The following is a 24,146-nucleotide window of genomic DNA, read 5'->3' as shown; positions in this document are numbered from 1 at the left end:
CACCCCACCCCCCCCCCCCCCCCCCAGCAATTCTTTTTCCTTCCACATGTGATTTATATAGCTTCCCTCATTAAGTCATACTCTGCCAAGGAATGATCCATATGCGTTTACCAAAGACCTAGGGGATATGGACCATTACAGGCTGAGCATGGTAACAAATAACAAATGAGGAAGCGCAAAATTTAATCAAGTAAGCACAATAATCTCGTTGCTAAACTAAACTGTATAAAGAAGATAACGAGTGGACTGTAGACTCACAATGACAGGTTCTTCTTGTTGGCAAGCAGCAGCTAGGAGTTCCCTTTCATTTCCAAGGCTGGCGTGCCTCACATCGGACTTGTGCTGCTTCCTATTAGCGCGAGCTCGTGTGAACACCATGGAGTAGTTGGTAGGTACCGGGTTCTTGGAGTCCCATGCTCCAAACTGAGGAACGGACAGCCCTCCATTTTTCTGTAAACAAAAGGAAGTCAAAGTGACCAATACTTTATCGCAGAAGCTTGCAAGGTCAGTTGCTAGGAATATAAACATAATTTAAATGACATGAATTTAGGTAGATATACTTGTAACCATTGTTAATGTTAAGTGAATTTGGGGAGGAATTCAACTTCCATTCTGATCTTGTTTTGGTTAATACCCCCTTGGTCATTAACGCGTATTAATCAAAACAAGATCAAGGACCCCACTTACAAAAATAAAAGCTGGTGATTGAACGCTAATGTAAATGAATGATTTTGTCTTGGATATCAAAACAAGAAAACTCTCCCAGTTCCCATCTATCTCTAACTTTGCTCTTCATAGTTTACAAGAAACAAGAATTCTTGTTGGAAAATAGCAACATCAGAATCAAAACACAAAGGAAAATCGAGAACAAATTATGTCCCCTTGAACTTCTGAAGCTGTGCACTTACCTCCCCCATTGCCATGATGAGGCGAAGTAAGATTGTGAATAGAGATTATCAGTACGTAAGCACATACGTACAAGTCTATTTTAAGTGAGATCAGGGCTGCTCTGTCAAATGCCCTATTTTACTGATGGATGGAAACAATCAGTGACGGTGCCAACCTGTTTTCGTGGGTGGCAAGCGTAACACAAGCCTTAAATTAGACAATGGCAGTAGAAAAGTTGAGAAAGTATAGTTTTTTTCTCTCCAGATTTAGAGTATGGTTACGTGCTGAATAGAGATTTTACTTTGTAGTGAGTGGTTATCCTTGACCAGCGGCCTCAAACAAAGGAAGAAAATCTAGAGGTGGGGTTGGACTTCCAAGTTTAATTCCTGCCATTCACTTGAAAAACGATTAATGAAAGACAAGCCATTGTTCTAGTTCGAATGTTATGACATGTTTGGAAAGCTTTGATTTTGTTAAAATTATAATTAGAGATTTTTATACGTTGGTAGTATTAGAATTAAATCCATTAAAAAGTTGTGAACAAATCTGTATGATTTTAATGCTTCTCCATCATAGTATGCAATTTCCAAATCATCCTGCTTTCACTGGCAAGTGCTAACATGAACAGTCAACCCTTTTTTTAGCGACGAGACTTTTTCACAGTTATTTAATGTGCTTTGAAAGGTGTTTGAAGTTAGGGTTTGACTGATGGTTCGTTTTTTTTCTACAAAATAATTCACTTGTGTGGGATAAGTAATCCTCTAATACTTAAATTAGCAAATTAAAAGTAAAAGAATGAAAATTAAAGAAATATTATTTTAGATAATTGTGCATGTAGATATCTTGTTTTACATAAATAGTAATCTTTGAGTATTTATACATTACAAAATTACATGAATCTGCACATTATCTTACTCATAAGAATTATGTGGGAAATAGTTACCTTGCCACCACATAGCTTAATTTTTATTTTTTTTACACATTATTTTTTTGATATAATAATATTAAAAATAATTTTAAAAATATATATTATTTTAATATATTTTTAAATAAAAAATATTTTAAAAAATAATTATTACTGTGTCTCGCAAATTACTCTAAAAATAAAAGAATAATGGGCTCGGTTCGTACCCTTTTTTTGAATTATTGGGGGTGGCTTTAAGCCCATTATTGGGCTCGGCTTTAGCCCTTCTTCCTTATAGGGCTCTGTTTTGTAGCCCATAGTTTGTTGATGTTGGGCTCCATTTTATGCGACCATTATCTAGGTTTTTTTTTTAAACTCGTAAAATTATATAATTTTACAAATTAAATTAAATTTTACATGCTAAATTGTTCATAAAATTCAAAAATAAATAAAATAAAATTAAAATAGAATAAAATTATTAAAATTAGATAACATTATATAAAATCATAATTTCACCACAGATTTAATGATTTTACCCACAAAAAATAAAATTACAATTCTTATTACAGCCTTTATAGGTGTCGACCGACTATTAGCATTTGATTGCAAAAAAATACTATTACGTTTCTCTATCAATTCTGTGACCGTACAAAAATTTATTATGCTCAGTCATGTTTACTTAAAGAAGTAAAATAAATACATTGAGTGAAGATGACTTTCTAGTGACCTTGGGTTGGTAATTACTTGATGTGTGGCATCGTCAAGACAATATATATAAAAGAGAATAGTTGTACGAATAGGAAATATAACCATTATATATATATCAAAGAGAATAGTTGTGCGATAGGAAATATAACCATTATTATATATATTATATTTAAAATAAACTGTTTTATGTTTATTCTAAAAATTTTAAAAGTATTTTTTAATTAAATTAATTGAATATAATAATAACTATAAAACTTGGTATTTTTTGTATTTTTAAAAATTCAATCAAAATAAAAAATTAAAATCAAGTTAGAACATTATGCATGCATTCATTTAGTTGTGTTGATTGTTTTATTTAAAAATTTAGTTATTTATAATAACATGAAGGTAGAATAAAAAGTAAAACATAATAGTTTTTCATCGAAATTGAGATTTGAATTGAATATATAATATTTTTATACCTTATAAAAAGAATCATTTTAATTTACACAAAGGTATATTGCGTACCTTAACTATTTTATCAATAAAAAATAAAATAAATTAAATTAAATTAAATATCATAATCTTAAAATTTATTATAATTTTACAATTTGTTTTTCCAATTCAAGTTTGTTTTATAGTAACAACCTTCTTTCTAATGCTTTCTCACCGTTTTTCCTCGGAAAATTTAGTCCACGTGATCATATCTCATAAAAATACATGATAATAATCTCCCCTCCTTTCTATAGAAATCTCCAACTCGGACTGAAAAAATTTCCTCAGGTAACTTACTATTCCTCACTTTCTCGGCACCCATACACCGCCACTAATGGCGCAAACAATCAGCCTCCGCAAAGGCAACACCCGTCTCCCACCTGAGGTCAACCGCGTCCTCTACGTCCGTAATCTTCCGTTCAACATATCAAGCGAAGAGATGTATGATATATTCGGCAAATATGGAGCGATTCGTCAAATCCAAATCGGAACCAACAAGGACACGAGAGGCACTGCTTATGTGGTTTATGAAGATATCTACGATGCCAAAACAGCGGTGGATCACTTGTCAGGGTTTAATGTGGCGAATAGGTATTTGATTGTGCTGTACTATCAGCAAGCGAAGATGAGTAAGAAGTTTGATCAGAAGAAGAAAGAAGAAGAGATTGTTAAGATGCAGGAAAAATATGGCATTACTACCAAAGATAAGTAGATTTTTTTTTCGTTAATGACTTTAGTTTAAGAAATGATAACTCCTTTTGTTTTTTGGAATTGCTAGGTTTGTTATGGATGTTATTGATTAATAACAGTGCTTTAATTTTGCAATCTATTTATTAATGTATGCGTAATTGATTGATGTGTTGTTTAATTTAGTGCAATTGGTGATCTTTGATTAATGATTTTTAGGATTGTAAGTGTGTTTGTGTGGCAAAAATGACTGGATAAATAAAGAATTATCAAATTATAATATGCTGTCATTTTTCTAGTGGAATTATGTTGTAAAGGTATGGAGAGTTGAATTGAACTTGGTTTACATTTACCTTTTGGTTTTTGAATAATTAGAGCTACAATAGGTTATATTGAACATATCATCTTTTAGTCTGAGTTTGTGAAGTATGCAGGAGATTTTTTTCTTCTTTTTGTTGTAGGAACTTGGTATTTCAGTGTAAATAGTACGTATGCATTTGTGGGTATGATGCTCTTTTATCTTGTCCGATTCTTCATCTAGATGTAGTAGTACTAATTGAATCTTGGATAAGTGATCGATGGTCTTCTTTTTAACTTTCCATTCTTGAGAATTTTGCTTGTGCTGGTGATAAGATTAGGGTTTACAGTGGCTGCCTTATAGGATTTTTTTACAGAGGAACAGTTATTTGATGGAGGAATTAGGTGCGGGTAGCTTTGGAATCTTTATGTCTGTACCTGGATTGGGAGATAATTGTGAAGTTTTGATTATGCAGAATATTTATATTGATTTGACATGGAAAAATTATCCTGAGGCAAAAGATGGAGAAAAATGAAAACCATAACCACAGTTATTCAAGATTGCTGGTGCTGAACTTAAAATTACTTGTGAGGATTTAAGGGCTAGCAGTGGATGTAATCCTTGTAGCTTCACATTTTTTGTAAGGTTGGCAGTTGTGGAGGCTGCATGGTGTGAATGAAGAATCTGATACTGAGATTTTGCTGTTGTTCAAAGAAAAATTTCTCGGTATAAAGAGTTTTGAAAAACAATGGCGAGGCTCACTCTGAGGATTGGAAATGCAGGTAGGAATTACTAAATTCCTAAAAGTAAAAAGGATGATAAATATGTTTAAGTACACGTTAATTAATCATGGAGGCGTAGGTGAACAGTTGGATGTTGTATGGTTGGTTGATCAGGCAACTATTTTGCACGTGTCTGACCTTCAAGAGCATATATACAATTCTTGAGAAGAGAGAGATTGCGTGACAAATGAAGAATTGGATTCTTTTTCCATGAAGCTCTAATATTTGAGTTAGGTTATATCAACTAAAACTAACATGTTTGGGTGAAGATTTAGAGAAGGGGAAGGTTCTCTTGATTGCTTTATTTGATTTAGCTGATGAGATTTTACTTCAAGGCAAAAGGGGATTGTAAACCTGAATCAGCAGAGACTCACCACGCGACAGTTGATATGGTGCTCCTTTTGCTAATTGTATGTGCCTGCTTGTATTCATGGAAAGGGATGACTGCCCTGCTTAAGATTGGATATGGGTGCAAGTAATTTCATTAGGCATTAGGCAGCTTTTACCTGTGATAGATAGTTGGAAACGCTTTTGGTTGTTAATAATTGGTTTGGATCTATTTTTATTTGAAATCTGGATTGGATCAGTGTCAAAATTCAGACCATGCACCCACACAATGACAGAAAACAAGGAGTAATGATTTAGTTGTTACTCCTCGAACTTATTATTATTTTTCTGCACCACATTTCACATAAATAGTGAAAGATACACTGGAACTTTAAGTTGCATCCAGGAGTAGGAATTAGCAATATCCATAATAGCCAGCGTCATACTTGGCCAATCCTTTATTGCCTTCATCTTTTTGACATACACCTCCATTCAATGGTTTCTCTCAGTGGCCAGCAACCCAACTTCTTCTCGCTACCTGCACTCATTAAGAAATAATCAAGTCATCGAAGAAATCTTGACATAATCTTCATATATTTAAGAGCACTGCTGCCATGTCTAGTGATAGAAACTTAGTATAAAATTTAGATTTTTTCAAGCATTTCCTGAAAAGTGCACAAATTTAAAAACATGGGTGTGTAAGTATCTCTATGACACAACACCGGAACGTTTTATCGAAGGACTTAGAAGTTAGAAGTTTCGATCAGTTTTTAGTGATTTTATCCTCCTGTGAGCAAATAATTTGTTATCTACGTTAGCCAACAAAAAATAGAGCAGCACGGGGTTGAAGGAGCATTTTACTAGAAGAGGTAAAGAGAATAAGAAAAGGGAGGGTGGCAAAAACTGAAAGGCTCTTCCAGGCGTCCATGTTACCTAACTGCAAAGTGTATATTACAAGATATTTCAGTAAGATTTGCAGCTTCTGATGTTGTGTAGGAGGCGGCATTTGCCAGTATTTATATGGAGCACTTGTGCCTAGATTTCTCAATTTTTTGGTTGAATTATTGTTTAAAAAATGATTAAAAAAAAAAAGGTTGCCAAGTTTTTATGGTGTTGCCATATTATATGATAAAACTGCCACGTAGCATAAACATTGCCGTAAAAAGGAGATATATGACTATTTTCCCAACAATTTCCCCAGAAATAACTTAAAGTGTTTATTGACAAGAGAAGACATCCCTTAAGAACACTTGCCTAAAAAAAGGATTTTGGATCCTCAAAGCACATGGATATGCATGCAAGCTGGGGGGTAATGCCTTAGAAACACAAAACCAATTGATGCAAGACACATTGGATTAAATTCACTGCAAACTTATTAAACGCACGAGTATGAGATATTAAACCAAAATGCCTAGGCCCAGTCCAAGCCCAGTTATCTACCACGGTTGGTGACGCGGCATCGTATTACTTGTGAATTCCTCCACAAAATTTCATGTCAGTCTTACCCTTGCATTAAAAACTAAAAAGACCCCCAAAACCCTCTAAATCTCGAAAGTACCCCACGAACCCAATTCCTTAAACCCTTCCCAGTTCACTCACCCTCTCTCCGTCACCAAACCCGACCCGCCCAAGACGATCCACGGTTCGTTCAATCTTCGCAAAAGCTTGAAGGCAGTCGCATTTGAGCCGGCGACAATAAGAACCCGATTTCGAAACGCCTCTGATGAGAAATTTTGTTAATGTTGTAGCGAGATCCTTCTTTCTATCAAGCAGCCTCCTTTTTCATCTTCACAAAGTTCGTTTCTTCCTTCGAAAGGTTACTTAATTTGACTTCCCATTTCATTACTGTTATTATTCTTGTTGATGAGTCTTTTTCTGGAAGTTTCTTTATAATTTTCTTTTTCTGTTGTTTGGCACCTGAGAAACTGGGATTTTTCAGTTACATGTGGTTAATGGTGATCAAGTCACCTCTACTCGAAATGGGTTTTTCCTCTTTCTTTTTTGAAATTAGAGCTGAAATAACATCGAATTAGTTACTTTTTGTAGTTATGAGCTTTGAAACTTTGCATTTCTGACCGAGTTTAATTGTATGTAGTTTTCAAATATTATGGAGGGTTTCCTTTTCTTTTTCTATTTGGTTTTACTTTCTAATGAGAATTTTAGTTGGTATTGATTATATCTCTAATACAGAATTGTATCACATCCATCCCAGTTGGTTCTCATTGGATTTTGCCCCACTTTGCCACAATTACTGAAGTCATTGGTCATTACAAGCAACTCACAACACGAACGCCTTTTGATGAAGAGGAGATCAAGGATGATAACTTGAATCAAATGCTTGAAGCTGTTGAAAATGCTCCAGAATGCACTACTAGGAAAGTCGGAACAGCTTATGTCCATAACTTATGTAAAGCTGGAAATCTTTTTGCTGCGGTTAGACTGCTGCGATTGTTATGCAATAAAAACATTTTCCTTGGTCCTAGTGCATATAATATAATTTTGGTGACAGCTAGTGAAAAAAACGATGTTGAGATCTTGTCCCAGGTTTTCAAGGATTTGATCTTGTCTTTTCAGTCTTTGCCTTCATCTTTTTATCTGAAACTTGCGAGGGGTTTTGTGAAGTCAAACGATGATGTCCAGCTACTGAGACTTGTCAAAGAAGTTTCTGAATTGACATTCCCAAGTAGCACGAAGGTTGTAAATAGATTTATCTTTGCCTTTTCTGAATGCGGGCAGTTTGACAAAGCCATTCTGATATTTGAGCAGATGGAGAATCTGAAATGTGAGCCAGATTTGGTTACATATAATACTGTTTTGGATCTTTTAGGTCGTGCAGGTCGGATTGATGAAATGCTTGGTGAGTTTGCCTCCATGAAGGAAGCAGGAATTCTTCCAGATTTTATTTCTTACAATACTTTGCTAAATCAGTTGACCAAAGTAGGAAGATTGGATTTGTGTTCAGTGTATTTCCGAGATATGGTTGAGAATGGAATTGAACCAGATTTGCTTACATACACTGCATTGATTTGGAGTTTTGGCCAATCCGGAAATATTGAGGAGTCATTGAGACTCTTTAATGAGATGAAAACAAAGCAGATTCGTCCCTCAATTTATATATATCGATCATTAATTGCTAGCTTGAAGAAGATGGGAAAGGTTGAATTGGCAATGACCTTTTTGGAGGAGATGAATGCATCAATGTCAAACCTAGCTGGTCCCAAGGATTTCAAACGAACACACAGATAGTCGCACACAGAGAAGGAAGGGTTTTTGCAATTCAAAGGAGAGTACTTGGTGCAGAAGTTAGCTCAAGCTAGGTAACCAGTGGAGGTCCTATACCTGTCTTTATGCTGATAATGGCATGCTGTTATTGCTACTCTCTTTCTGATTTACCTTTCTTGACAATTTCTAATTGGTCCCAGAATCCATTACCTTGGCAGTCTTATATGTTTCCATGCTACAAAATAGTCCTTGTTAGTGTCATCATAATCATTGAATTGATGACTTGGGTTTAAAGAAGTAATGTCTAGAATTACATCTTTATCTACATTGAAATTCAAATTGAAAGGATTCAATAATTAAAAACTTTATTAATAATTTGTTATTTCTGACTAGTGATTGGAATTCTCATCAATAAGTCGATCCATGTGCACTTGAGTTTGTGGTATTTTCAGTCAATTGATACTGATGTACATTTCAAGAGTTGGAGCAAAATGTGCTGTGGATGTATTCTGTTCTTAATACACTTAATTTATAGTTCCTTCAACACTATTTATTATGTTCATTGAATGTGAAAAATTATGTTTCAATGCCTCTGATCTTTCCTATTTTCTTTGTCTGAAACCTTGCAAGCTTTTGAAGCTGGGGTTGCTGACTTGGTATGGTTGTCTTGTCATCTGAATCTAAACACATGATTCGCTGAATGTTCATACAAACTGTTCTCCTAAAACCTGGAAGTGGCCAATTCATCAAATGGTTGCTTAAGTGTAGTTGCATAGACCAATTTTGACAAAGCATCCAAACTATAGAATCACTGAATAATTTTCCAATTTTTCCGTGTCTTTATGGAGTATTTCTTTTGCATAGTCAATCCCAGAGAAAACCTGAGTAAATTGACTAATCATGCGGTATATTACTGCTTTAAATATCATTGCTTTTGCTTTCCATCACATTATATATTCCTACTGTTCATTTTCATTTGCAAATCGTTGCTGTAGTAGAGTTTTGCTGGCCTTTCTGTTGCCAATGCCTTCCAGTGAATAATTGCCGACTCATCTCAAGGCCAAGGCAAGAAGATGTTTCTCAAAATGGTTTGGTTGGCGGCCTGTCACCAATTCTTCACGGTGGGTTCCTTGGTGATCCTAGTTAGGTGATTTGAGTGCTATTTTTATTTTATAGTGCCCCAGCTAACTAGTTGGTGCCTGCAAGTGATTCACAAATTTATTTATTTTTTCATTTGGTGCAAGTGACTCATAATACTTGACTGCACGGCCCTGGTAACTTGATCGTGGCCTTGGGTCCTAATAGAAGAAATACACGGTCTCTTTTGTTAAATCAATCGTATTTAATGTAAATTTTCTCTACATGTATAGATGATTGCAAATTTGTTTCATAAGCTAGCTAGCTTGTCATGATAGGAGGCAGCACATTTAACCTACCTCTTTGTTTGGTTATTGTTGTTGGTTTCTCACTGAACAAAAGCTGTGATATCTCAATGATGGAAATCCCCAGCCAATATCTGTAGAAGACTCCTTAACAGTTCATGTGTAATAAGTTTTAGTGCATTGTTGTCTCATACAGTCTGTCTAGAACAACCATTTATAGACAAATAAAACTATACATAACGATATGAATGCTCTGTTATATAAGAAAAGCCTTCTTCCTGAAGATACAAACCCCTCACGTATAAAAATATGAACCAAGAAATTAAAAAGGATAATAAAAAAGAAACTGGTCAAAACATGTAAACAATCCCTAACAAAAGCAAAATCCCATGCAATTTCATGTTTAGGAATTTCCCATATAATGAAATAGATCCAGAATCCTTCTTAACATCAGTGTCCTGCTCATGAGGATTATTGATGTCAAAGGGCACAGCGGTATCTGGAGTCGAGTCATAATCGACAGCATTTGGGGCCGGGGCCTGATCGGATGGGTCTTTCAGACTGTCCGGCAACCCTTTTCCATGAGACACGGTTATTTTGAAATGCTGACCATTATCACATTGCTCCCCATCATAATCCCCGGAGAAGAAATAGGTTGGTCCTTCCTTAAGCAGAGGAACTGCCACCGTGACTCCCTGCGTGAGAGTGTTGGATGGATTGGCGGATGACCATTCCACGGTGTCATTGTCTACGGAGTTGTCATAATCACACAGCTTGTATGTGGTGAAATTGTATGTTTGAACTACTGAATGGTTATTATCCGTGTTGAAAACTGCATTAACAAGAAAAACACCCATGAACACTATGTGACTGTAAATAAATTTAACAAAAAAATAATGCCAATTCAATGATAACCACACCATACTGCATTACTAAAGATCTTTCATGCTTGTAGCTTTCAAATCACAATTGACTAATAGATTCTACTCGGATGGAACAGATTACATCATTTCTTCTCAGCAAGGACAGGCAACGAGTTCCCCGTTTCAAGGCTTTTTTTTATTATTATTATTATTTTGAGAGGGGGAGAGAGAGGGGAGAGCATGTTTACTGATGTTCATGACTGAAAATTAAGGTGTTGCAGCTGAGAATATCCTAACGGTTATTTCAAGAAAACCTAGCAGGTTCTCTCTCTTCTTCTTGCCGCCAAAACCAATCATATTATGCCAGATAGAAAAAGGAGTGTCAGATGTCTTGAAGGAACTGGATAACTGAGAAGCATGTCAGTCAGCGATATATCCTTACGACACCTATACGGAAGCTCATCTGCTGATTTTTTAAAAGAACAATTAGCAAATCAAGATAAAAGTTTTTTCTTTTTCTGGGTGGAGTAACAATTTTTTAAAAAACATTATTGGAATGTTATTTTTTTATTTTTTTTAAGTGGAATACTTATTAAATATTTTTATTTTTAATTGAGATATATGCTTTAAAATAATATAATTTTAAAAATTTTGAGTTTTTAAAAAACAATAACTTCACAAGGACTTGTTAATCTTTCGATTCAATTAGTTGATCAATTGATCTAAGTTATATAAACTGATTAATTATTTTAAATAAAAATTATAATTTTATAAATTTTTTAAAATATGTTTTTTATCTATTTTATATACTAACAAACAAATTTCAATTAAAATCTTAAAAAAATATTATTTATATAATAATTGTCTTCTGTGTACTAGTATCAACAATGCAGTCAGACTTGGAATTTCAAAGCAGTTAAGTATGGATTTACAACAATTAAATAAATCTATCCTAAACAAATTATTTATAAGAGTAAGGCTGTTTATTTATGTATTAATGAATGTTTTTTAAATTATTTTTTATTTAGAAAGATATTAAAATAATATATTTTATTTTTAATATTAGTATGTCAAAAAATTTAATTTTTAAAATAATTTTTTAAAAATAAAATAAAATAAAATAAATTAAAATATAAACACAATCAAACATTTCATGTGGTAACATGTGACGTGAGTGTGACAGGTTTGGGATGATCGAAAACCCCTGTGCCTATTGTTACCTTTATTAGCAATACTTTCGTCTATGCGTTTTTTCCTCTTTTGTTTTTTTAAGCCTAGCTTTTGCACTCACATCTATGCAGGATCCATGCTTTTCTTGGCAAAGCATCTAACCATCACGGGACAATTGCATTTATAAGTACCCTAACTTTTAATATTTTTTCAATTAAGCATATGAATTTTAATTTCTTTCATTTGGATATATATATTTTTTTAACTAATCAATACAGTATTTTTTGTCCAATTTTTTTCAATTATTCCATTAAATAATGGTGTGTCCTTTACCTCATACTGTTAAATTACAACTTTGCTCTTTCATTCCCGGAGAGAACTTTAGCTCCTAAATTATTATGCACTTTTCATATAAGATTGTACTTACATAGATGTAATTATCTCAATAACCGTGTACTTTTAACTTAACTAGCTCTCGTTATTAGATGCCTCAAAATGAAAAGAAGGAATATTCCCAATTCCATTTACTTCGAGAAAATGAGCTTAGCCTCGAAATATTGGCTGTTTTTTGATTCCCTCGTGATTTCGAGGGCGAACCAAGACAGTCAATTAAGAGACACTCTGCTACTGCTACTGTGTTAATAATTATTTTTTAAAATAATTTTCATTTAAAATATATTGATATAATATTTTAAAATTTATTTTTTTATCAGAATGATATGAAAATATTTAAAAAATAAAAAAACTAATTATTTAAAAAATAAACATGTTTAATGCTTTTCCTAACCTATGTATGCCAACTAAATTATGGGTTCATAACTTTATTATAGCACGATTTAAAAACAAGAAAGTTGGGAGCTCACCAAAACATTAGATAAGGTGACGTACGATCAGATTCATGTGAAAGAGTTTAATGTTGTTAAGGTTAGCTTCATCCATTTGGCGACCGAATCTGATCTCCTGATTTTTACTGTGAATTCAAACAAATAGTATGTATTTAGGCCAAAAGGAAGAAATGAAGATACAAAAGGAGATGCTTCGAGATTTATTAGATTGAGACTAGATAGAGAGAGAACTTCCCTCCTTCGGTGTCAATTTACTCAAAGTTCACAGAATTCTGGCATCGCTTAAAGTAGAAACTCAAAATATATAAAACAATGATTAAGACTAAAGACTCAAAGGAGTGACCACAAAGCATAAGGAGAAAGCAGAAAGAGACGAACTATGAACAGATAAATGGAATTTTTATGGTATGTTCAAATCCCAAAACATATGCTAGTTGATAAAGGACTTACTGAGGAAATCTCCCAAGCTGAAGTTCTTGCCAGCAGCCCATTTTCGGTAATTGACATTGGACTTAACAGTGGTGTCATACCAACCCAAGGAGTCACCCACTGTGTAGTTCTTGTAAGCATCAACAGATCCTGAAAAGGACAGTAGAATAAGGCAAGAGAAGGAGAGGAATAGGAGGCCTGTCCTCCGTTCCATTGTTCTTGGGTTCTGTGAAACTTGGTGGATGTGGAGAACTGTGTGGACTTTACCTCTTATGGAGGAATAAAGGAAGTGTTATGCTCCAAGGCCTTATATATTTCTACCACTTATTTTCCTTCGAATGACTAACATGGTCTTACCTGTTCCTTTAACATGATAAAAGAGAACGAAAATCAAAAGGAGATGATATTGGGTTTAGTATAAATTATTTATTTTCGTTTTTTTGGGCCCTGTTTTCTGCCTTGTTTTGTAGGAAAGGGTCGATCAAAACCCTAATTAATCTTAGACTGAGATATTATTTTGGATCATTTTGGTTACTATATTCTTCGTTTTGCTTTGTTTTTTTTTTTTTTTTGGCTGTGACAAATATGTGATGGAGATTATCTTGAGCAGAGTGGGGCATGGCATGATCATTTATCATCGGATTGAAAGTGATTTTCACTACGCAGATCATACACAGGGTCATGAAGGATCTATCCACTTCTACTTTAGTTGAACACAGCAGTACTCTTGGCATTTGTGTGGTGTATGAAGGCAAACCTGTTGCCTGTAACATGACAAAGAATGACAACCCCACGCTTATGATAACTTGGCTACAAGTTATTTGATGAAACATTTGGAAGAAGCTTCATTGAAAGGAAAGAAGCTGCTGCTGGAAATGCTTCCTTTGAGAAGAAAAGAAAGGACGATAAAACAGCTCTAAGATTGTTATGAAACCCAGCAACCTGAAGAGCAATTATTACACATCGCCTTACCTGCACCCAAAGCAATTATTACCCAAGACAACGGCCCAGCGGTGGAATGGCGCCTTGCGCCTTCTGCTGTCACGGGTTCGAGTTTTGGAGTTGCATGTCTGTCAGCCCCGCGCTGCCTTACCTGCCTGCTGGGTTTGCAGGGTGTTCAGTGGGCCGTGGGGATTAGTCGTGGTGCGCCTAAGCTGGCCCGGACACCCCACGTAAATCAAAAAAAAAAAAAAAAAATTATTACACATCGCCACCCGCTAATCTGATCTAAACTTAAGAGATGGAAACGAGTTGTCAATTAATTGGTTAGTTCTCAAATTTAAGACTTTGGATATATTTTTTAAAAGTTATTAATTTAAGTTTTATAAATTTTTAAATTATTAAAAATATTTATTAATTTTTAAATTATTAAAAATTAATTAAAATACATATAAATTATTTTGAATAAAAAAAATCTCGAGCTTGGCTCTCCCACGTGGCTAGAAAAACCTTCTAGCACTAATAGAGGTAGACTTCTGTTATTATTATATTTTTAAAAAAATACATTAACATTAGTTTGTACACAAACACGGTGAGGCTTCTTTAAATGTGAGTGTAAGAAGACATGATTTAATTTTATTTTTTATCAAATGTATATTTGTATACTCATTTAATTTTCATTGAAAAATACCATGTGAGTTTTAGTATTTTATTTTTTTTTAGTATTTTTGTTAAAGGGTTATGAAGTGGTTGGTTAGTAGCAGCGTTGCCTCCTTTACTTTTATTTATTTCACCTTTATTGGCACACGTGGAAGGGTGATATGAAGTGCTGGACCGTCGGTGGGATCTATAAATATGATATGATTAATGTGTATCAGCTGGATGATAATTGCTTTTGCGCCTGATAACATATTTATTAACCCCGATTGGGAGTTGACCGATAAAAAAATTAGATTGCAGGTTTTATGGTGAGCTCGAGTTAATTTAGAATAATATAAATTAATTTATAAAATTTCAAAAAAATATTTAAAATTTTAATATTTTATATAAAAAAATTAAGAAAAAATTTATGTAAGCATAAATCATATATATTATAAATAATAAATTTTAAAAAAATATTTTAAAAAAATTTATCCCACGCTGAAAAGATATTAAATTAAGTTTTGAAGTTGAAGTATTTAAACTAAATTTTTTTTTATCACATGTTGAAAAAATAATTTTTTTATAGAAACATAAAATATATATATTAATAGGTTTTAAATCTCACATTAAAAAAATATAAATTTTTTCTTATGAATATATATATAAAAAAGCTTCAAATCCGGTATTGAAAAAATATTTCTTTTAAATTAAAGTTTTTAAATTAAAAAGTTTTTTATTCCATATTGAAAAAAACATAATTTTTTTCTTACGAATATATAGTATATATACTAATGGGTTTTAAATTTAATATTAAAAAAAAAATTATTCTTTTTTGATAATATAGAATATATACTTAATTTCACATTAAAAAAATATAATTTTTTTTATGAAAATATAAAATACATATATATATAAAAGGATTTCAAATTCCATATTGAAAAGATATTATATTATCTATTTAAATTAAAAAGTTTTTTATTCCATATTAAAAAACATAATTTATTTTTTTAAAACATAAAATATATATACTAATAAATTTTATATTTTATATTTAAAAGAAATAGGCCTTATTCATGATACCGCGAATCATGAGTTAATCTGTTAAGTCAATTAAATTTTTTCAAGTTAGTTATTATACGGACTAAATATTTTAAAATTTAGACCAGTTCAGCTATTTAATTAATTCATCAAACTAGACTGAGTTTAATAACCAGACCCGTAGGCTAATACGTGCATGTGTGGGGTGAATCCATGAAGACACCCCGTCGATTATCTTAGGAGCATCCTATTGCATGAGGGATGTTCGTTTACATGGATGGGTAGTTTTTACCTATAATTATATTTAATACTGATTTTTGATATTTTATAAATTACAAACCTAATTTATTTAATGTTTTAAACCCAAGCATGTTAAATATATTAAGTTAAGACAAATTTTTATAAATATTATAGATATTTATGTATTAGATTTATATTATTAATTCTCTTGGTGTTTAGAAACGGCTGTAAAATATAGAAAGCAGCTGTCAGAACACCCCAATATTAGATTTAATTTTATACTATACCATTAAACTTTAGTAACTTCTCACATCACCTCCAATAAATAGAGAAGATTTTTTTTTGTGATGTTAAATAAATCTAAAAACATTAACGAGAACTTTGAACTGAAAATATTTTAAAATAAAATAAAAATAAATACTTGATTTATAAATTATTAGATATAAACGCAAAAGGGAATATAGGGTATATGGGTGTGATAAAATCGATCGAGTTTTAAAAATCATAATCCGTCATAATATATATTTTAAATTTTTTTAATTTATTATCACATTTAATATTTATATTATCTAATTAATGAATTAAATCAAGTAAAATAATGCAAACATTATATATTTTATTAGTTTATTAATATCAATACTTTTACTAGAATCATGTACTCCAAAAGTGCCTTTTCTCTCTTTCTTAGATTCGTAAAGGTAGTTTTTCTTTACGTAGATATTAAAAGTTTATTATCTTTTTTAATCTTTTAAATTCAAATATTAGGATTAAAATTTTTATCAGATCAATATAAAGATACATTATTAAAATAATCTAGAAAGAGATTTAATCTCAATTGACGTACAGATTCACTTGAAATAACTTTTATCAAGTTCCCTATCTAACAAAAAAATCCATCAATTTTGAATTGAAGAATTGGTGAAAATAATCATTCAAACCTGGTTATTTATAGTTCCATTTTAAAAAGAGGATTCTGAAGGTTTTTATCTCAAATATTCATCAAGAAACAATTCTCTTTTAAATAATTTTTTCAAGTATTTTGATCTCCTGATTTATTTTTTCAACGAGCAAAGAGAGAAGTGCTCGAATGAAATATCTCCAAGAGTTTATTTTATTCTAATATGTCATTGATCTTGTGAATTTATAAATCTAAATGTAGTAAAAGGTAATCTGATAGGAGAATTTACAGTATTAAAAAATGACCATAAAAAATCACGTATCTTAAAGATGTGTTTGACACTACATTTCAAAAATATTTAAAAAAAATAAAAATTTTATTTGAATTAATATATTTTTCATATTTTTAATATTGTTAAAATAATTTTTAAAAAAATAAAAAAATATATTATTATCATATTTTTCAAATAAAAAATACTTTAAAAAACAACCACATCTACACTTTTAAATAAATTCTTACTGTTTTGCGGGTGTTCATGGACTCCCTCTTCTTCACCAATTTTCAAACCCATTCGTTAATATATTGTGGAAAAACTCAGGTATCTCTTGAAACTGGGGTGGAGTTAACTTCAACCCATTGTGGATAGAATATTATGAATTGTAAATATTCTAAAGTTGTCGCCAAACAACATTGAACGTGACGAGTTGCAGTTTCCTTGCTTTTCTAATTGTCTCATCATATGACTTTAATATCTACTTGATTTTGCTGTTATGACGAGTTTTTTTTTTTAAATTTTTTTTTTATATCATTTTAATATATTAATATCAAAAATAAATTTTAAAAAAATAAAAATTATTATTTTAATAAGTTTATAAATAAAAAATCTTTTAAAAAACAATCATTACTACTACTACAATGATAATAATAATAAAACGAAGTCGTTCAAATTTTACTTGCAATTGTTATTGAATTCAAAGCATTGAACATAAACTACATGTTTCGAGTATTCAATTCAACGCCACATTACAGAGATAAAAGGAGAATTTCGTATTTTCCTACGGATATCGGCAGCCCATCCAGCACAACCCCAACTCCAAGGCAATATTCCACGTGGCTCGCTCCCTCGCCAGGTACAATCAAAATAAACTTTGATGGAGCTTCGTTAGCATCCTCGACTTCCGGCAGTGTGCGACTCCTTGCTAGAGATTATACGGGTGGTCTGTTGAGTGCTAAATAAAATGCTTTCACTTTTTTATTTTTGCGCTTTTAAAGCATAATAACTATTAAATATTATTATTAAAAAAATAATATAAATTATATTTTAGAGTTTCATCTATATTATTAGATGGAGTTTTAAAATATAATTTATATTATTTTTTAATATACTCCTTCAAATAAAAAAAATTTAGACTTGAAACTTACATTATCTTATATTTAATTTTTATTAAATAAATAGAGATGATAAAATTCAAACTCGTAACCACTTAATAATCAAGACTTTAATATCATGTCAACTAACTATCTCAACCTAAAAGCTTAAATTATTAGGTGAAGCTTCAAGATATAATTTATATTATTTTTTTAATAATTATTATTTATAAATGTGATAAACATTTTAAAATAATAATATTTAAAATTATTATATTTTTAAAGTATAATAATTTAACATATAATTTTATTATTAATTTTTTAGCTCAACTAGTCTGTTAATCAATCTAGTTGTATGAACCATTCGATTATTTTAAACAAATCATAATTTTATGAATATTTTCTTCTAAATATATTTTATAAGTTAAGATATACTTTTTTATCTAACTTGTAGACTTAAAAATAATTTTCAATTAAAATTTTAAAAATTATTGTTCATATAAATAATTATCATGTACTTTTCGATATCATTAATATAATCGAGCTTGCGATAACTAATGATTCTGAGTAGTTAAGTATGAGTTTACTATAACTAGACATGTCCCCAATAAATTATATTAATGATCTAGTATAGGTATTTATAAACTAGTAAAACACATTTAGATCCAAATAGAGATCTTGTTGAATAAGATCAAAATATTGACTTAAAAAGATTATAGTACTCGTATTTTTATTTTGATAGGATTTTTCCTTAAATAGCTAACAAATCGGTATTTTAATTGTCAAATTTTTAGATTTTAAAAATCTAGAGTTTTAGTTTTGACAATTTTATGATTTTTATGGGTATTCTATTGAATGCTAAATGCATCTTTTATCCCCATGTTTTTGGCCCAACCATGATGGAAGCCATAGCTTTATGAGAAGGAGGCTCTTCAAAATGAAAACTTTCCTGCATTATAGAGGGTGATTCTCATGCTGTGATTTCTGCTACGAAGCAGGGATGTTTCAACCTCGGTGATCTTCACTTAGTTCTTAATGATGCTAAAAAAAAAAAAAAACTATTATTTTGGATCATATATAATATGGCAACACCATAAAAACTTGGCAACCTTTTTTTTTTTTTTTTAATTCTTATATCAAAAGAGGGTGCAATTGGATTGTTCATGATGTAGCATACAAGACCCTCACTGATTCTTTTTCTTCTAACAATGCTGGTGTACTATCTGACTGAGTCCGACATCACTTGGAGTATATCCATCATTCTTCTTATTCTATAAGAATGACCTTTTTTAATATATATATTCAAGGTCCAAACTATATCCTATCCTTCATATATATTTCGTATAAAAAATTTATTTACTTCTCAAAAAAATCATCATACGCCTAACATTTTTTTTTTTCAGTTTAAGAAAAAAAACCGATTTACATCATAGCCCGGACGAGTATATATGAAGCAAGGAGCGTGGCATTGGATGTTTAAATGCTTTCCGTCACTAAGTCTTTCTACTTTCCGTTTTGGCTCATTACTCGAGTTAACAAAAGACTCCATTGTGACAGTATTTTTCGAGTCTTGCCTCATTTATCAGTCACCGGTGGATCGGCATCAGTTCAGGGTGTTTTATTTTTCAGAACTCTTTGCTGGGTTTAGCATTGAACATGTTTAATGGCCACCCCTCGTTCCCTGCTACGCATAACAATGAGAGGTAAAGCAAGATAAAGGGACGGAAAGAAGAAAAGGAAAAGGAATTCGGAAAAATAAAAAAATTACACAACACGTAATCCTTGAAAATGACTGGCGTGATAATCACATAAAAGGACACCGAGATTTAAATGATTGATTATAGGAATAGAAATAGCAATCGAGTTAGAATTCAAACATGAACACCAATACAAAACTTCTCACATCAGCCACATGGCTTAATATTTAACTACTGAACAAAAATTTTCCAACTCTAATCACTATTCAAACCGCCCAGACAGTGAAACTCACCACGCACATTTCAAAGCAGTAAAACATAGAATACGCTGTAAAAGCAAGTAGCAGATAGACTTTGATCAAATAATTACATCCCGGCAGCATCTTCCTCCTCCTCGTCCTCATAATCAACTTCTTCATCAGCTGTTGCATCCTGGTACTGCTGATATTCAGACACGAGGTCATTCATGTTGCTCTCAGCTTCAGTGAATTCCATTTCATCCATGCCCTCTCCGGTGTACCAGTGCAAGAAAGCCTTCCTCCTGAACATAGCTGTGAATTGCTCACTTACACGCCTGAACATCTCCTGGATGGAGGTTGAGTTTCCAATGAAGGTGGATGCCATAGCGAGTCCTCTTGGAGGAATATCACAGACACTAGACTTCACATTGTTGGGGATCCACTCAACAAAGTAGGATGAATTCTTGTTCTGGACATTGATCATTTGTTCATCAACTTCTTTGGTGCTCATCTTACCCCGGAACATAGCGGAGGCAGTCAGGTAGCGACCATGGCGTGGGTCAGCGGCGCACATCATGTTCTTGGCATCCCACATCTGCTGGGTGAGTTCTGGGACAGTCAGTGCCCTGTACTGCTGAGAACCACGTGAGGTCAGAGGAGCAAATCCAACCATGAAGAAGTGCAGACGGGGGAAGGGGATGAGGTTCACTGCAAGCTTCCTAAGATCAGAGTTGAGCTGGCCAGGGAACCTGAGGCAGCAGGTGACACCACTCATTGTTGCAGAGATCAGGTGGTTCAGGTCACCAACTGTCACAAAAAACAATAATTCAATTTTAATCCAGCATTTAAATCCTTGTTATGGTGCAGACAAGTTGCAAAGACCAGCAATGGAAAAACACAAACAATCCCCATGTCAAAAGCCCAGATCTATGCCTCGGGAAAAAAAAAGGAGCCAGTGGGGAACAAACAAACAAATTTCCATGCATACAAAACGTAAAACTTCTCTTTTCATGGTTACATCACGGTGTCATATTGCCTTAAATCAAATTATCCCAAACTCAGTAATATCATAAAAGCTGCCGCCAAACTTTTGGTATTTCCACAGCTTATCAACCCAAACAAACACCTAGCTGCTTGAGATTGACATCTGAGAAGAATCGTGTGAGATCTTGCAACATGGAGCCCACATCCCTCATTCAAGCAGACATGAATTGTGAGGTAGGGCTTGCCAGCCAAAAGATATAAATTAAGTATCTAACATAAATGAGGGAAGCAATGAACCGCTACAGAACATAAATACAACAGACACCTGACCAAGACAGGTTGACAAAATGTATAGAACACAACCAAGGAACAAACAAAAATGATAAATTGCTCATTCCTCAAGACAGGCTGGACCAAGGGTATGTAAGCGAAAAAAAACAGAAAACAAATAATCAGAGCAAGAGCTTCTATTCACTTTCTTATTTGTCATTCCTTCAATAACATATACATTTCACATAATCACAATCATAATCATATAATAAAACCCCACCCCCAAGGACCTGAAAAATTCAATTACGAGATACTTTCCAGCAATCTAAATATGCGAGTTTCCTCGACATGCATGGTACTGAATTTGAGTAGAAGTTATCAGCAAACCACAGAACAATGTTTTCGTTGGACAAAAGGGAATAAAAAATATCATAGATAAATGCCAGAGTGCTCTTACAGCTAGGAGTTGTTAACTTGAGAGTCCTGAAGCAGATATCATACAAGGCCTCGTTATCTAGCACCATACATTCATCAGCATTCTCAACTAACTGATGAACTGAAAGGGTAGCATTGTAAGGCTCAACAACAGTATCTGAAACCTTGGGGGATGGGAACACAGAGAACGTAAGCATCATTCTATCAGGGTATTCCTCTCTGATCTTAGAAATCAGCAGAGTCCCCATCCCGGAACCAGTTCCTCCACCGAGCGAGTGGCAAACTTGAAAACCTGCACACACAAAACCACATATATAACTAACAATAAAAAAATCAAATTGCCAAACATCTGACAACATATACCTTGAAGACAATCACAATTCTCCGCCTCCTTCCTCACAACATCAAGAACCGAATCAATCAACTCTGCACCCTCAGTGTAATGCCCCTTAGCCCAGTTATTTCCAGCACCAGACTGCCCAAACACAAAGTTATCAGGCCTAAAGATCTGGCCATAGGGACCGGTCCTCACACTGTCCATGGTACCAGGCTCAAGATCCATAAGCACAGCACGAGGGACAAATCTCCCACACGAAGCCTCGTTGTAGTAAACATTGACACGCTCCAATTGAAGGTCAGAGGTTCCAACGTATTTTCCAGTGGGATCAATTCCATGCTCATCGCAAACCACCTCCCAAAACTTCGATCCAATTTGGTTACCACATTGTCCTCCTTGAATGTGAAGGATTTCTCTCATTTTTTGTTTCGCTGCAAATGAATAAATGATTGAAATTAGTGGTAAGAAGAAAACTAATTAAAATGATTTTACAAAAAAAGGAGAAGAAGTTCTACTTTTGCAAGGATTCAGTTCCAATTCACTAGATAGTTATATTTTAACCTATGATAAATATTAAGATAACAATTAAGTCAATAAATAAAGCTTTAAATAGAAGATTAACAGACAGTATAGTTACAGATCCAGCCTGTTTGGCTGAAGAGAGAAAACAAAATGCGATAAGACTGCATAAACAAAATCATTCACTCAAAACAAAACAAAAATATTCACTAATTCTCTCAGTTTCCTCAGCTTTCTCAACATCCAAAAGGACTCGAAAAAAGAGAGATCAGGTCTAGAAATCACACACTCACCGTTAAGAAATCGGCAACAGGCGTTGTTGATGCAGTGTCACCGGTGAGGTTTTCGGCGATCGAGCTTTGAGAGATGCTCGATCGGGGAAGAGTGAGAGTGAGAGTGAGAGTGAGAGTAGGAGATAATTTGGTTTGTAAATGAGTGGCTTTATAGAGGGGGGAAATAGGTGTGTGGATTGGACGGCTGTTGTGGTTTCCATCGTTCTAGCCCGTTGGATCGTGATGTTTCAACGGTGTAGACGGTGGTTTTGATTTGACTGGGCAATGACATTTGATTTTTTAAAATAGGGGATTTGTAGACTAATGACCTTTATTAAAACGACTTAATTGTCTCTGTCTCGGCATGTCTTGTCCTAAGTTTTTTTTAGGGGAAATTACAAGTTGGTATTTTATCTTTATAGAAGATTGCAATTAAGTTCCTAAGCCTCTAATTTTTTTCAGATTAACGCTAGTATCAGTTTCTGCCGGTCTGGATTAATTTTATGGATCTTGAAATTAATAATTATATAAGTTTTTAGTAATTTAAAAATTTATAAAACTTGAATTAATAATTTTTAAAAAACAAACTCAAAACTTAATTAATTAAACTATATTTTTTAGGGTTGTCTAGGTAGGAGGAGGAGGATAAGAGATGGAAGTAGTGAAAATACAGGGAGAGCAAATTATTTTTCCATCAATGTGCTGAAATAAAAACGAAATGGATGAAGAAATTCGTTGCCTTTGTTTTACAAAGACAAAAGAAGGAATTAAAGAAATTGTAAATCATAAAAGAAAAGGAATCTCTCTCCATGTTTTCCTTTCCAGCTAAAATCATTTTAACGCATCCCTTCCTTCCAGGAATAACATAAAGCTTCAAACTAAACAATATCATCCCAGATCATCAAAGACTATCATACGTTACCGATATGATCGTTGGTATTATTGTGAAGTTAAATGATGGGATTATAGGAGAGATGCTAGTTTGGTTGGTGCAACTTCCTTCAATTAGCTAAAAATGAAAAATGAAAAGGTGGGAGAGAGCTCTGCTAGAAGGGCCACAAGAGGTAGGGATGTCCCCATATGAACTGTCAGCTATTCTCATATCTGATTTTGATTCAACATCACACTCACCCTCACACCCACAGGAGTCCAAACTCTGTACCTAAAACATAATGAATACACCTTCCACTTAATCTTGACCATTAACAGGAGCCGATCTCTTGCTTAGATTTAGAGTCAAGCATGCCACCAACGTTTAGGTCTTAAATATGACAGTGATTATTTATCCA

General features: G+C 33.0%; 5 protein-coding genes across 9 annotated transcripts in view; 2 read left to right on the top strand and 3 right to left on the bottom strand.

Annotated features, from left to right (window-relative positions):
* Nucleotides 1–993, bottom strand: part of LOC105133931 (uncharacterized) — a 1,490-nt gene extending 497 nt beyond the window's left edge. The window contains exons 1-2 of the mRNA XM_011038090.1: nucleotides 909–993; nucleotides 259–450 (exon numbers count right to left, since the gene is read on the bottom strand). Of these exons, the coding sequence (XP_011036392.1) occupies nucleotides 259–450; nucleotides 909–923 (207 nt within the window). The 5' untranslated portion in view covers nucleotides 924–993. The remainder of the gene's footprint in view (nucleotides 1–258; nucleotides 451–908) is intronic.
* Nucleotides 994–3,159: 2,166 nt separating this feature from the next.
* On the top strand, nucleotides 3,160–3,803 carry LOC105133929 (splicing factor 3B subunit 6-like protein). The gene has a single exon (XM_011038088.1). It carries the CDS (start codon nucleotides 3,309–3,311, stop codon nucleotides 3,684–3,686), a length of 378 nt encoding a protein of 125 aa, XP_011036390.1. The 5' UTR covers nucleotides 3,160–3,308; the 3' UTR covers nucleotides 3,687–3,803.
* A 120-nt stretch (nucleotides 3,804–3,923) lies between these two features.
* On the top strand, nucleotides 3,924–10,013 carry LOC105133926 (pentatricopeptide repeat-containing protein At1g11900-like). Of its 5 annotated transcripts, none has more exons than XR_843896.1 (3): nucleotides 3,924–6,884; nucleotides 7,259–8,385; nucleotides 9,325–10,013. XR_843896.1 is itself a non-coding variant. In XM_011038086.1 (2 exons), exons 1-2 carry the CDS (start codon nucleotides 6,792–6,794, stop codon nucleotides 8,312–8,314), a joined length of 1,128 nt encoding a protein of 375 aa, XP_011036388.1. In that variant the 5' UTR covers nucleotides 3,924–6,791; the 3' UTR covers nucleotides 8,315–8,809. The 5 variants fall into 5 exon arrangements, 2 of the variants coding, with proteins under 2 accessions (XP_011036388.1, XP_011036387.1); XR_843898.1 differs by having other exon boundaries at nucleotides 9,289–10,013; XR_843897.1 differs by having other exon boundaries at nucleotides 9,286–10,013.
* On the bottom strand, nucleotides 9,875–13,514 carry LOC105133927 (lamin-like protein). Its single transcript, XM_011038087.1, has 2 exons — nucleotides 13,001–13,514; nucleotides 9,875–10,504 (listed from the first exon to the last, which is right to left on the bottom strand). Exons 1-2 carry the CDS (start codon nucleotides 13,191–13,193, stop codon nucleotides 10,023–10,025), a joined length of 675 nt encoding a protein of 224 aa, XP_011036389.1. The 5' UTR covers nucleotides 13,194–13,514; the 3' UTR covers nucleotides 9,875–10,022.
* A 6,391-nt stretch (nucleotides 13,515–19,905) lies between these two features.
* Nucleotides 19,906–23,000, bottom strand: LOC105133925 (tubulin beta-5 chain). Its single transcript, XM_011038084.1, has 4 exons — nucleotides 22,879–23,000; nucleotides 22,093–22,497; nucleotides 21,752–22,021; nucleotides 19,906–20,847 (listed from the first exon to the last, which is right to left on the bottom strand). The coding sequence occupies exons 2-4, from the start codon at nucleotides 22,484–22,486 to the stop codon at nucleotides 20,168–20,170; spliced, it is 1,344 nt and encodes a 447-aa protein (XP_011036386.1). The 5' UTR covers nucleotides 22,487–22,497; nucleotides 22,879–23,000; the 3' UTR covers nucleotides 19,906–20,167.
* Between the last annotated feature and the right edge of the window lie 1,146 nt (nucleotides 23,001–24,146).

The sequence above is a fragment of the Populus euphratica genome, unplaced genomic scaffold (genome assembly GCF_000495115.2).
Source record: "Populus euphratica unplaced genomic scaffold, PopEup_1.0 scaffold38.1, whole genome shotgun sequence".
NCBI classification, from domain to species: domain Eukaryota; kingdom Viridiplantae; phylum Streptophyta; class Magnoliopsida; order Malpighiales; family Salicaceae; genus Populus; species Populus euphratica.
Note: the sequence above shows the minus strand (reverse complement) of the source record. Positions and strands in the feature narration are given on the sequence as shown.

Excerpts from the sequence above, each read along its gene's own strand:
- LOC105133929 (XM_011038088.1), top strand. The coding sequence starts at position 3,309 with ATGGCGCAAACAATCAGCCTCCGCAAAGGCAACACCCGTCTCCCACCT.
- LOC105133926 (XM_011038085.1), top strand. The coding sequence starts at position 6,792 with ATGAGAAATTTTGTTAATGTTGTAGCGAGATCCTTCTTTCTATCAAGC. Across the intron at positions 6,885-7,258 it reads TTCGTTTCTTCCTTCGAAAG|AATTGTATCACATCCATCCC; the intron begins GTTACTTAATTT and ends TCTCTAATACAG.
- LOC105133927 (XM_011038087.1), bottom strand. The coding sequence starts at position 13,193 with ATGGAACGGAGGACAGGCCTCCTATTCCTCTCCTTCTCTTGCCTTATT. Across the intron at positions 10,505-13,000 it reads CAGCTTGGGAGATTTCCTCA|TTTTCAACACGGATAATAAC; the intron begins GTAAGTCCTTTA and ends TTGTTAATGCAG.
- LOC105133925 (XM_011038084.1), bottom strand. The coding sequence starts at position 22,486 with ATGAGAGAAATCCTTCACATTCAAGGAGGACAATGTGGTAACCAAATT. Across the intron at positions 22,022-22,092 it reads GAATTGTGATTGTCTTCAAG|GTTTTCAAGTTTGCCACTCG; the intron begins GTATATGTTGTC and ends TTGTGTGTGCAG. Across the intron at positions 20,848-21,751 it reads CAAGTTAACAACTCCTAGCT|TTGGTGACCTGAACCACCTG; the intron begins GTAAGAGCACTC and ends TTTTTGTGACAG.